We start from the raw sequence: 12,445 nt of genomic DNA, 5'->3' as shown, positions 1-12,445 counted from the left end.
GGAACAAACAGGGCAGATGACTCTTGTGCATGGGGATGTTGACATCAGTTAATAGACAGATCCATTAGGTTTACCTAAAATTTAAAAATAAAAGCCTTTTTATGACTTTCTACTGATTCTGCACCAAAGAGTGAGTCAGACCAGAAGGTAGGAGACCAAGAAAACAATGCAAATGTTTAACTTGGAGACTGTGTTTAATCAATGGCTGCAGGGAGATAACCAGACAGTATATTCTCTCAGTTTCGGGAACGGCAACTGCTGCTATATAATTATCATCAGTGACAAAACTGCTCGCTGTTTGTGCTCCATTCTATTCTACCCTCCGCTGCTTGTTATCATTTCTGTCTCCTCACTCAGTCACAAAGATTTCTGAGAAGACAGGTTGTCCGTGCTGGAGCACCAGCATGAGCCAAACAGGAGAGTCTACAAAACCGAACATACAAAATCATTAGCAAAATTATTATGAATTTCTTTATGTTTCACTTCCAGTTAGCAAAAGAATTCTACTAAATCTTTTAAAAGGTCTTGAACAGTTCTCTCTGTTTTCTGGAGCTCTGTCTTAGTTTTACATTGGCAACTATTTAATTCATTCTCTAGCCAGAACTCAAGTTTCTTATGAGTGAATACACAAAGAATTGGTATGTTTTCACTCAATACTCTGGTAGATCTGCTTGGGCCTGTTTGAAAACACAAACAGTGAATGAGACAATCGGCAGCAGCCTAATGCATTTACGCATCTACAGTAGAGTTGATAAACATGTTTTGTTGAAGTTCAAACAGAGCACAAGAATGGGTCAAGAAAATCTTAGTTCCTTTAATACAAAGTATGTTTGATGGCTGGTTGTTTACGACCATGTTCATAAGAATAGGAGCACTGTTATGATAATGTCCTGAAGGTGGAGTGTTGGAAAGAGCAGTAGATTCTTAAAGAATCAAAGCATGAAATAGCAATGTCAAATTTATTTTAAGCTATGTGTGATATATACAGCATTCATATCAGCTGAAAATGCATTAAGCTATGTGTGATATATACAGCATTCATATCAACTGATGGTAAGAATTAATTGAATGTAATGCCATAAAATGCCACTTTGAGTCATATCTGGAGTTGCTTGACTTGGTTTTGTTTATTTCTGTTATTTTGGTTAGCTCTGTCTTGTTCCTGTTTTCCTTTAGTTAATTTCTTCTTATTGTTTCTAGCTATTTTTATTTCTTATAGTTATTCTTTGTTTACTTCTATTATGTATCCTTATTCTGGTTATTCTTTATTGTTATTTCCTGATCCCCTGTCTACTCTCTCTCGTCCCCTGTGCCACTTTCTCTCTCCGTCTGCTCAGTCTGCTTCTTCCACTTGCACCTCATCAGCTCATCAGCCTAGGTCTTTTGTTCAGCATTCAACCTCCTAAGAATGTAGGCTTTTCATTTTCAGTCACTACTTCCCTGATCCCATCACTTCCTTACTACAACCCCATGTTCTTCTTGTGTTCCTTTGCTGATTTCCTTATTGAGTATTTTTTAGTTCTTGTTTTCTGACCTGGTTTTCCACATATCCTCATGTGTATTTTGTTGCACATGAGTATAACACAATACTCCCTTTTTCATTGAAGGGACTATTTTATTCATTAAATCTTCAAACTAATTCCCCCGCCTCCGTTGCTGCTTTTGGGTCCAACATCAACCACTACCCATCATGACACTGTCATACATAATATACCTTCTTAATGCACTTTACTATCCAGTTATTAAATGGAAAATCCAAAAAAATAATCAAAACATTAATCTAACAGAAAGGGCTGAGCTTTTCACATTTTATGTTAGAAGTTTTTTTTTCTTTTTTTGCCGTAGATGATCAATTACGCAGTAATACAATGCTATGTTTTTGCATTTTAGCCAATAATGTAAAAACATTATCTTAAAAGAGAATTGAATTGTTTGCATCTTTTAATGTATTTCTAATGCATAAAGTGTCTTAAGTGGTCAGATTAAAAATCAGAAAATGTGACAATTTGTTGATTAATCAATCCTTTATCAGAATAATTGATTGCTAAAAATATCACCAGCTAATGTACTGCACATAAGAACTTTTTTATGCAATAGCTCATTAGAAATCAGAGTTTCAGTAAAGAATTAGTCTACATCTATTATGTGTTAACATTGGTATTTTCCACTTAAAAAGGCATTAAAAATAAAAAAATATATATAATAATACAGATCTAATACAGTGCTTAAACAGCGATAAACAGCTATGCCCTGCCAGTAATCAGATACCCTGCTGGAGTAATTAGCTGGCCAAAGGAGGAGATAAAAGCCACGGATATACTGTATATATATCTATCTATATATATATATATATATATATATATATGTTATTTTAAAATACTTAATAAAGTTTGTTTGCATTAGTGGGTTCACAAACCTGTAGTTAATCAAATTTTCCAGAGCCACCCTTGAACATTTTCTCTGTTTACCTCTTTCTCATCCTCGTCTATGTGTTTGATCTTGGTGTAGTCTACAGGAAGGTCCCAGCAGTCTGCAGCATCACCCATGCCGTAACAGCGGGAGCCCAGCAGGGCCGCTTGCCTCTGGGGGGACATGGGCTCTAGTGGGGTGAGTACCGAGTCCCCTGCGCCGCCACCGCACAGACTCTTGCTCATACTCAGGTCCAACGTACCGTTCTCATCAACATCTAGACTGGGGCTCTGGAAGGCATGCATAGGTATGGGGGGAGGGAGGTGTTATGCGTTTATATGTCCAGATTAAGTGAGGAGAAGTGGAAGCAGGTTGGATGATTATGGGGAAGGAGAGGATGATGCATAGAACATAAGGAAGGAGAGATGAAGAGAAGGAGATAAAAGACAGAGCGAGGCTCCGATTAATTAGCAATCAAACATGTTCATCTTTACATGGGCAAAGCAGTGCATGATTTTTCCTATGAAAATACATGAAAAGCTCTAAAATCTTCTAAATATTAACTTATTGGGAGAATAAAGTGGTTTAATCACACTTGTAACCTAAATTCCTACTTTTGTTTTAGCCCAAGACTTTGTACAAAAATAAATAAATAAAAAATGACAACAGAATCTTGCGGTGTTGAGTAACAATGTTTGCTCCTAAAAAGGTCAACAGAAGAGGAGGTTCATCAGTTCTCAAGGACGACTGCATCCCTGTGCGAAGCCCTCCTCTATGCCTCTCTTGTCTTTCTCTTTCATTCCACGCCTCCATGCTCTGCGCTTTGCAGTCTGAACTGTGTGCGTGTGTTGGGCATGTGTGAACGTAATGTGAGTGGACATCACAAGGGGAGCAAGGCACAAAGGTTAGGGGTGGGGTTGTGAGCAGTGATGAGCAGAAGCAGCAACAACTCGAACTAGACTACTGCAAACCCAAAAATAGAGATAGAACTCTACAGTGTTCTGGAACAAAGTGGGCCACATCTTCAAGAGCGAAGCGTTCACTTTCCCTACCCACAGTTTAAGTTTCTATTCTAAACTGCACACATTTGTTTGATTTTAAATAAACACTTTAGTTTACTCCCCTCTATAATGAATATATAAGCTTTTTTAGGTAAAGTATTTATGACACATCTATATCTTATTGGTAGTAGAAAGAAATCAGCGTTAACCCAGTTTGAAGAATCAAGGAGACGCTCTCATGGGAGAGTCAAGTTAACTGTAACTCATAGCGGGCAAAAATCAAGAAAGACTTTTCTTGACTTCATCCCATTGTAAAACTGACCTTTCTTACCTGTCTTGATTAAAATAATGAGTGACATCTTCACCAAAAATCCACTCTCTAATTGGATGATTAATGTCAATGTTCAAGATGAAGCCAACTTCCCCAACACTGTCAACCCAAAGTCAAGACTGAATCAATTGATCTTATCTAGAAGTTTCTCTTGAAAATTTAACCAAAATATGTGCATGTAAACTCACAAACATGTATTTGAAGAAAAAAATAGCTTTATTTGGAAGTAGTTAGGTTAAACTTTAAACTTTGATGGCTGAACCCATTTCCCACAACCCTTGCCTTTGCCCTGTCTCTTAATTCTTCAAATGGGACCTACATCATTCAATGTGATGACCACTTGCTATGTCAATAAGTAATTAAGAAACTGGCTGTGCAAATTATGCATTTTTTTCACTCTGTTTTTTTCTTTTTTTTACTTTTTGCCATCCCAAAATGAATGTCACCCTGGTCAGTGAGCCATCTGTTTGAGATCCACAATCACTATGGTAAAATCTTCTCAACCAACAAGCCTCTGTATTTTTACACATATTTCTGACCCTGGCGAATACTGAATGTGTCCGTCGCCTAACAAACCCTTGGACTTTATTCCACTGATCTGGCACCCAGACAACTTTTGCAGTAATTAAAATGACTAAAAATGTTTTCCAAGGAGATTGAACAATAACTGATGGTTCGAGTGAAGGGAAACTGATGGACCATTGATTGCCAGAATATTTCAGCAGCCAAAATGCACACATATAATGGAGCAATAAATAATTTATTGAGTTAACTAGCGACAGCGGTTATAAGCGAAAACCTCATGTTGCAATAATTTTAACAAAGGTTGAACTCTCAGAAGAGCTTCCGTTTTAGTCTGGTTAATTAGTAGCCATTCCCTCATTATTTGCCTCTGATCAAATAATGATCAGGAAAAGCTACTAGCTTCCCTCCACCATTAAAATTTGTACAAACATTGTCCAAATTTAGATTTGGAAAAATGATACAGACTCCTCAAAACTACTCCATACAATCACACCTAAAGAAAAAAAAGCCGTCTCTTTCAGGTTCATGTTTCAGTAGGATGTTCGTGCATGCATTCCTGGATGTTACTGTGCCTTCTTTGCCTCTGACTCCTTCTGCTTATCTCCTCTCTCCTCCTTGTTTTCCCCAACCCCATTTTTCCAGTTTTGTGAAGAGGAAAGCCCGTTATAATTCTGATTCCAGTTGACAGAGTACCCAAGGGTGGATTCTCCTGGTGTCCAAAGCTAAACTCTGTGATGCACTCTGACTCAAATACACAAGGTGATAGATTTACAACTGGACATGAATACTGCAATAAATGTGGTGCAAAAATAAGGCTGGGGATCACTGTTAAAGTAGAAAACAAAGAAAACTTGCTGGATGCTGTTCAAGAACATTAAAAGGTGAGCTAAATAGATCAAGAAGCTAAACATAGTACTACTTGATGTCAAATTGAACTTTCAACATTTTTGCGCAGGTCTGTAAAAATTCCAGAGTCAAATTGGAAACTAATGACACTTAAACAGGAATACAAAAAAGATAAAAGCAGAGGACAAGCATAAAATGAAGGAGAAGGCAAGAAGGACATTTTGTTGAACAAAGGTCATATTTCTGCAGAGATCCTCACTGGGTGAGGCAGTTACCGATCTTGTTTTTATTAATGTGTGCAGTACATCGGCCTCTTCTTGTTAGCTGTTTTACTGTGTATCACTGTCACATTAACATGGCCCACCCCTTCATATCAAATTACCAAAGATAATGTGAGAGGACACTGCATCCCTCACTCTCATTACTAGCTGATTCTTTCTACTTTTGCCCTCTGGTAACCCTTGACCTTTGGTCTAAAGGGGGTTTGGATGAGGTTTCCCACTAAAGCGAATCCAGCTTATTTTAATCTGTGTGCTGTGTACATGAGAAGATCTGATTTTGGCTCTTGTGGCAGCAAGTATTCCAGATGGGTTTGGTATGAAAAAAGGAGTGAATCTATCAGTTTTTATGGTGAAGGATCTGATATGCTGTGACCCTGTTTCTCTCCTGGGAACCTTATTATATGTGTGGCATCATGGACTCTTTGAAATATCAACTTAAGCAAAAAACTGGTGGCCTGCATCACAAAACCTGCTGAAAGACAATAAGCCTTTCAGCAGGATAAAGATTTGGACTATATCTCCAAAATAAAGAAATGATTCACCAGATGCTAAATCAACTGTATTTTATGGTCATCTCAGTCAGGAAAATCTCAGACAAAATTATTGACTCTGACCACATAAAATGTTATAGAAAAATTCTGGTGGCTGAAAGCTTTTTGCACATCTTTGCAAGGAGGCTGTAAGGAGGACCGTTAAAAACTAATATATACTGTGGCTGTTTGTTTAGTTTACACTGGACTCTGAGCAATCTGAACTGTATCAAAACTGGTGATGAAGTTGAGTAAAATTGCGATTCATGACAAAAGTCACATTTTCGCAAAATAAATGAACAAAAAATATAGTGTGTCAAAGTTTTATATTGCAAACTGTTGCTGAACAGTTTGCTTGATTAGAATAACCAAATGTTTTAGCAAGCACAAGGAACTCTCACTTGACCGCTCCCACCTTTGATTTACTCTGAGCCAGAATTTCTCAGGACCTGCTGCCCTGCATATTTTAGATGTTTCTTTGCCTCAACACATCTGATTCAAATGACGCTTCATTAACAAGCATCTGCTGAACCTCATGACCTGCTGAGGAGATAATTCAGTCAGGCACGTTAAAGCAGAGAAGCATGCCAGTGGGAAGGCCTGAACAAGCTCATAGGGGTCGCCAGCAACAAAGGTTCCCGCGGAAACAACAATCCTGCGCAAAATACAATACGTTTTAGACCTTCAGCGACAAATCCAATGAAGTGATTGAGAGAAACAGGCGGATAGACTGGGTGTAGAAAAAAATGAACGAGGTGAGAAAACAAGGTGAGAAAAAGGTGTGCGTGTAAGGCTTCATTCAGACTCAGAAAAAGAACAGCGTGAGCCACGAGGTGAGGTGTTGAGATGAAAGAGGAGGAAGGAAAACAGAATCCTCTGAAGTTTCATATTCTGTCCTGAGAGTTTCCTGCTCATCTCGGCCCAAAGCAGGGGGAGGCGGCTGAGGGTGCACACAACGAAATGAGGGGAAACTACAAAAAAAAGAAAAAGAAAAAAAAAAAACAGTCCTGACTGCTTCTGAGCTTGTCCCGCCGAGTTTATTTTGTCTTGAAAATAAGCTTTTTTTGGCCGTTTTCCTTCCCTATCCTCATTGTTGTTTTGCTCTGTTTTCTCCTCCTTCGCTGTGACATTTACAAATCTCTCCCCCTGAGCTCCCTTTCTTTCTATCAGTCTTTATTCTTAACTCCCTCGCTCTGATTTTCCAGCAGTCTCCTCTGTCAACATAAGCCAACGTTACACCTCCACTGTGCACTTCCACTCTGGCCTCCATTTTCCAGCTTAGCATCTGGGCACAGATAATACAGGAGCACTGTCACCTTATCTCCTCAGAAGTGACACACCGGACTCACGCCGTGTCAAACTGCGCTTCGTCCCAGCTCCTATCTGATTCCCAGACGGAAAATAAAGAAAGTGCCTTGCCGAGCCCTGAGTGTAAGACACAGCTCTGGGTCGTTCACAAGTCATGTGCACGCTGGTGCGGTTATATGCAACTCACATCTCCTTATCTTTGTCAGTTTTCTATGCCAGAATTAGCATAATGAAGGGAGGAAAGGGGTAATCTGGATGTGGATATTTCTGCACCTGCAGCAGGAGGCCACAGCATTACAGAGAACTATTCAGTACATCTTTGTAAGACTCTTAGAAGTCATATGTGCTTCAGAGTCAAATCAGAAAATGCATCATGATTTCGCTATTGAAATTCATTAGAAAAATTTGTCCATATCCATGAAAAAAAAAATCCTATTTATTTATTTATTGATTTCAGGAAATCATTTCTCAGTTTCAAAGTAGTATGTTGGAGAAAAAGGATTTGCTGCAGTGACCCTTGAAAGAAAAAGCCAAACAAGAGGAGAAGTTTCAAAGTAATTTGTTGTAAATAATGCTGGGAAGCTTACAAGTGTCTCCCTTTTTCCTCAAAATGTATCCACGGTCAATATGGCCAAACACTGGCTTTTGACCTGGGACACAGAACGTGTCTCCTTCCTGAGTAGTTTGATAATTGGACATTTCTGTTTAGGTTATAACAGATGCATGCAGCACATTCAAGCAACTGGAAACTGATGAACCAGATGTGCAACTCTTCAATTCTCTTCCAGATAATCTTGGCTGACTTTTTTTGAATTTTTTATCATGTCAAACAAGAAAGCAGTTCTTGGTGTGGCCTTAAAATACATCCTCAGGACTGCCTCCAGTTAACTCATATGTGTCAGCTAACCTATCAGACTTTTCCAAAGCCAAGACATTAACATCGTTATCCCTCATTATTGTAATAGAGTAATCATTCTGTAAGTAAAAAAAAATTGAAGACATAAATAAATAAATACACCTCTCACATATTCCTTCTCTTATTATTGTGATATTTAGGAAATAGAAATAATTTTGGTAACTAACTGACCTAAAACAAGAGACATTTGGTCTTATTTTACTGTAGACAGTGAGAAAAAAGGTCCATATGCCTTTACATTTGGTGTAAACCTCTGGTTTCAACTGTATGTTCAATCGTGAAAGTTAAAAGCATTATGCATGCAGGGAGTGGGACTTTCAAATGGCTCCAATTGTTAAAAGCTGCTTCAAGAAGCATGAGATTCATAGACTTTCCATCACAGTGAAGGTCTTAACCCCACTGAAGATCTTTGGGATGTTGCAGGAAAAAAAACTTGAATAGCAATCCGACTCTCCCATCATCTCTATGAGATTGTGGCAAAGTAGCAACCAATCACTGAAATAAATATAGCAACGTTGCCATAGCTTTTCAAAACAATGCCACAGTAAATGTGTGTTGCAATCAAAGCTGGAGGTTGGAATATTAGAGTTGTCTTTTTTACAGTCATTTTTATAGTAATTAATTCAACTAGTAAATTTTTGAGTGCATTTAAACCCTGCCCCTCTGCTCCCACCTGTGAACACAAGTCTTGGGGTTTTCCGCCCATGCCATGGGGCATCTCCCGGCAGCGCGTGGAAAGGTTGAGGATTGCGGTCGCTGCCATGTGGGCAGCTTCCATGTCATGGCTGTAGTCGAAGCTGCTCTTGCTGCATGTGCTGCTGGCGCTACTGCCCCCTCCACCTCTGCCTCCTCCCGCGCCCCTTCCACCACCCCCACAGCTCAGACTGCTGTTGCTGCTGCTGGGGGCGTAGGTGCTGGTGGTGCTGCTGGCTGAGCTGGAGTTCTTGCAATATCGTTTGGCTGCAGGGACACACAATTAACCAACTTTTTTTTTAATTTTTTGCACATCCTGCAATATTTGACCAAACACAATAACTTTTAATGCAAGTGTAATATAATAAAAGTATGATTCACAGAAAAGTGCAAAACATATGAACAAAATTTCTAAATAAGATGAATTTCAGAAATTAAAAAGTCTACAATAATTAACAAATTTTTGTTTGCAAGAAGGCAGTCAAATTCATGTATGAGCAGGAAATGGGCTGTAAAATGATTCCCAGAAGGGATTGTGCTTGGGTTACATATTGGCCATAATACTTGGTAAGTGTGATGCAGAACAACTCTGGTTAAAAAGAAAGACCCAAAATTATATTTAACTGTAAGTTAGAACTCAAATTCTTAACAGCAAATTGAAACCCTTCTAAGATCTATATCAGGTCCCTAGCTGATCTTGCCAATATAGATTGTGTGCCCAAGTGGGCCTCGTATAGGACAACATTATGAGCCCAGGACGATTCAGTAAAATCCACAAACACATCTTGGCTGGATTTTGTGTTATGTTTTGAAGGGTCTTTCTGTGAGAATGGATCATTCTCACAGAAATTTTACTTAAAACATAAATCTATCTGCCTTGAAAGATAATCCAGTTTTCCATGTCTCATAGAGGCGTTTGTATATTATTAACCAAATAATATCTGGAACATTTGCTGGATAGAGCTGAGTATCATCTGCATAATGATGGAAGTGAGATGATATTGATCAAATAAAGCATGTACAGAGAGAGCAGACCTAGTCAAGAAACTGTGTAACGTCATAAGTAAAAATGGTAACTATGGTGACAAATCCAATTAACTAAAATCTTTCAGGCAGATATGACTAAGACCACCTCACGATTACAAATAAATTAAGATCAAGTAAAGATATTTTGCAAAGTCCTGAAAGTTTCAGGTTTTTTTTTTTTTCAAACTTTTGGGAGAAGTCTTCTTGGACAGAAGTAGAGGAAATTCTGAGATAATTCCCTGCATAGATATGTGAAAGAAATCTGACATATTACGATAATCTTTTTAAAGAGTCTTATTCTGCTTTAAAATAGTACCATCATATCCTTTGGGGGATGTGTCCCTGTGCCCGTGAACTTTGGGTGCAATGGCCCGCTTTCCATACACTTGGTGGTTGTTGCTGCCATCAAAAGCGCTGTAGTCGAAGCTGGTCTTGGAGTACTTCTCCAGTTCCTTGGCCAGGTTGGAGCGGGGCGTGCTGGTGGAGACATTGTTCTTGTAACCATACTGTGGATAGTCCAGTTGTTTGACAAAGCACATAGGCCTGGAAAATAAATGACGAGGGGGTGGAAGTTGGACCGAGGCACTGAACATTGCCCAGGGGGAGGAGAAGAAACCTGGTTTTTGGTTAAAAAAAGAAAAATGTGTGGAATGGAGGGAAGAAGAGAACGAGCAGGCTGCTGTGGGAAAATTAATACATGGAGGATGATAGAAGATGGAAAATGACTGAAGGTGCAGGGCTGTTCTGCTCTTCTTTAAGAAAACGAAACTGCTTAGAGTATTTTTAAGTAAATGCAATAAAAGAAAAAAATTGAATCAAGCAATTCTTTTATTTCTCTTTTATGTGCTTTTATCATTTGATGTGCATTTACAGCCTCAATTTAGGCTTGGGAAGAAAACTGTGCCTGATATTCTGTTTGATACGGATATAAAAATTCACAACTACTTATGACTTTTCATCACAGCATTTTCATGTCTATCAAAGACACTCATTCAAAACGCAAGGCCTGAACGATGATAAATGAGGCATATTTTGTTCAACTCTAAAGCGATTTGCCTTCAACAAGCAGAGAAGTGAACGTGCAGTCTCTTGTGTGTATTCTCAGGGGACAGCAGAACTTAAAAATGAAACAAAAAAGGGGAGACATCAAATCTCAATTACAGGATGTACGAGGAAAAAGAAAGAAAGAAATCCCACATGATATGAGTGTTTTTTTTTTTTCTGGGTTTATCTCAGTGCATCATGTCACAACAAATTTCACAGCTTTGTGAAAATTTCAAATTGGACATGAGAAGGAAAGATCTGAATGAATACTACCTTAAGACTCTGTCAGAGGCTTGGTTGGACTTTGGGCCATTGCAGCTCTGATGCTTCTCTTGGGCTTTTGCCAACTTTTCAGCAGCAGCAATCGGGCATCCAGATAGACTGAAATGAGAAAGGAAATTTAGATTCTACATAGAGCGAACATAATATCAAATGTTTGGCTTGTTAGAAATGCTTGTCATCCTGTCTGTCGAGCTGCCGGAGCGACTGACTGTACATCTGCCTGTCAGCCAGTTTGAAATCCGACTGAAAGCACCTAACTACAGTTCAGGAAGTCTCTGCTTAAAATATGCAGAAATAAAAGATGCAAACTCATTAATTTTCATCACTTTTAACACTTTTGATAACAACGCAGTTGGCAACAGCTTGCATGTTTCTGGTTGAGCAGCTTAAGATAATTCTCAGAATAGATTCTCCCATATGGACAAATCTTACATTTTTTATATACATTCTACAGCTTGTTGCCTTCAAAGACCAGGAGCTGACAGGAAAACCCATACATGTGGGATGTGTTGTGCAAACCCAATTTTATAAAGAAGAAAAAATGGGGAAGGTTTTCTTCTAATTAGGATTTTGTGCAATTCTAATTTGTTCTGCAACATAGTAATTAATATATTTGGAGTAAATAACTATTAGTGAGAATTTTGAGGATTTAAACTGATGGCCAAACTTATGTAAGCAAGGCCCAATAGTATGGTGGAAGATTATCTTATTAGCAGCATAATTGGTGATAGGTGGGTAACAATACTGGATACGAGAGATTCACCAACAAAGGCATTATCATTCAGAGCAGAGACAGGTCATGCAGCATTTATTTAAGCCAAAATGAAACATCAGCTAACTACAAAACAGTCCCAAAATAATAATAAAAAATAAAAAAATAAAAAGAGAAAAATGATAGATATGCAACATCCCATGCATTTCTGACTATGTCAATGCAATTTGATGCTGTTTTTTGAAATCAATATTTTGTGTCTGACCAGAGAAGATGCTGTTACATTAAAACATCAAAGGCTTCCACAGCAGAGGACTCATCTAAAACCAGGGCAGAAGAAAAATACAAGGTCTTAAAATAGAAAAGTTTTAATTAGTCTAACAAAAGTAATTTTTTAAATCTTGTTTTGTTTTTTGGGCCTGATGTTATTCACGTTTTGAGAAAGGAGTCTTAGGCTTTCATTTTCAATTTAATTTGTTTTCTTAATATTAAATAAGAATATTCATGGGAAAAAAATGTGTATTTTATCGGCTCTGATGGC

General features: G+C 38.3%; 1 protein-coding gene across 7 annotated transcripts in view; it reads right to left on the bottom strand.

Moving 5' to 3' along the window:
• Positions 1 to 12,445, bottom strand: part of myt1l (myelin transcription factor 1 like) — a 125,568-nt gene that overhangs the window by 13,424 nt on the left and 99,699 nt on the right. For 6 of the 7 annotated variants that reach the window (XM_023352838.1, XM_023352840.1, XM_023352837.1 and 3 more), the window contains 4 exons: positions 11,184 to 11,291; positions 10,183 to 10,409; positions 8,821 to 9,107; positions 2,469 to 2,699 (listed from right to left, as the gene is read on the bottom strand). In XM_023352838.1, the coding sequence (XP_023208606.1) occupies positions 2,469 to 2,699; positions 8,821 to 9,107; positions 10,183 to 10,409; positions 11,184 to 11,291 (853 nt within the window). The remainder of the gene's footprint in view (positions 1 to 2,468; positions 2,700 to 8,820; positions 9,108 to 10,182; positions 10,410 to 11,183; positions 11,292 to 12,445) is intronic. The other variant, XM_023352843.1, reaches the window with a different exon arrangement.

The sequence above is a fragment of the Xiphophorus maculatus genome, chromosome 19 (genome assembly GCF_002775205.1).
Source record: "Xiphophorus maculatus strain JP 163 A chromosome 19, X_maculatus-5.0-male, whole genome shotgun sequence".
Taxonomy (NCBI): Eukaryota; Metazoa; Chordata; class Actinopteri; order Cyprinodontiformes; family Poeciliidae; genus Xiphophorus; species Xiphophorus maculatus.
This window is presented reverse-complemented; position numbering and strand designations above follow the sequence as displayed.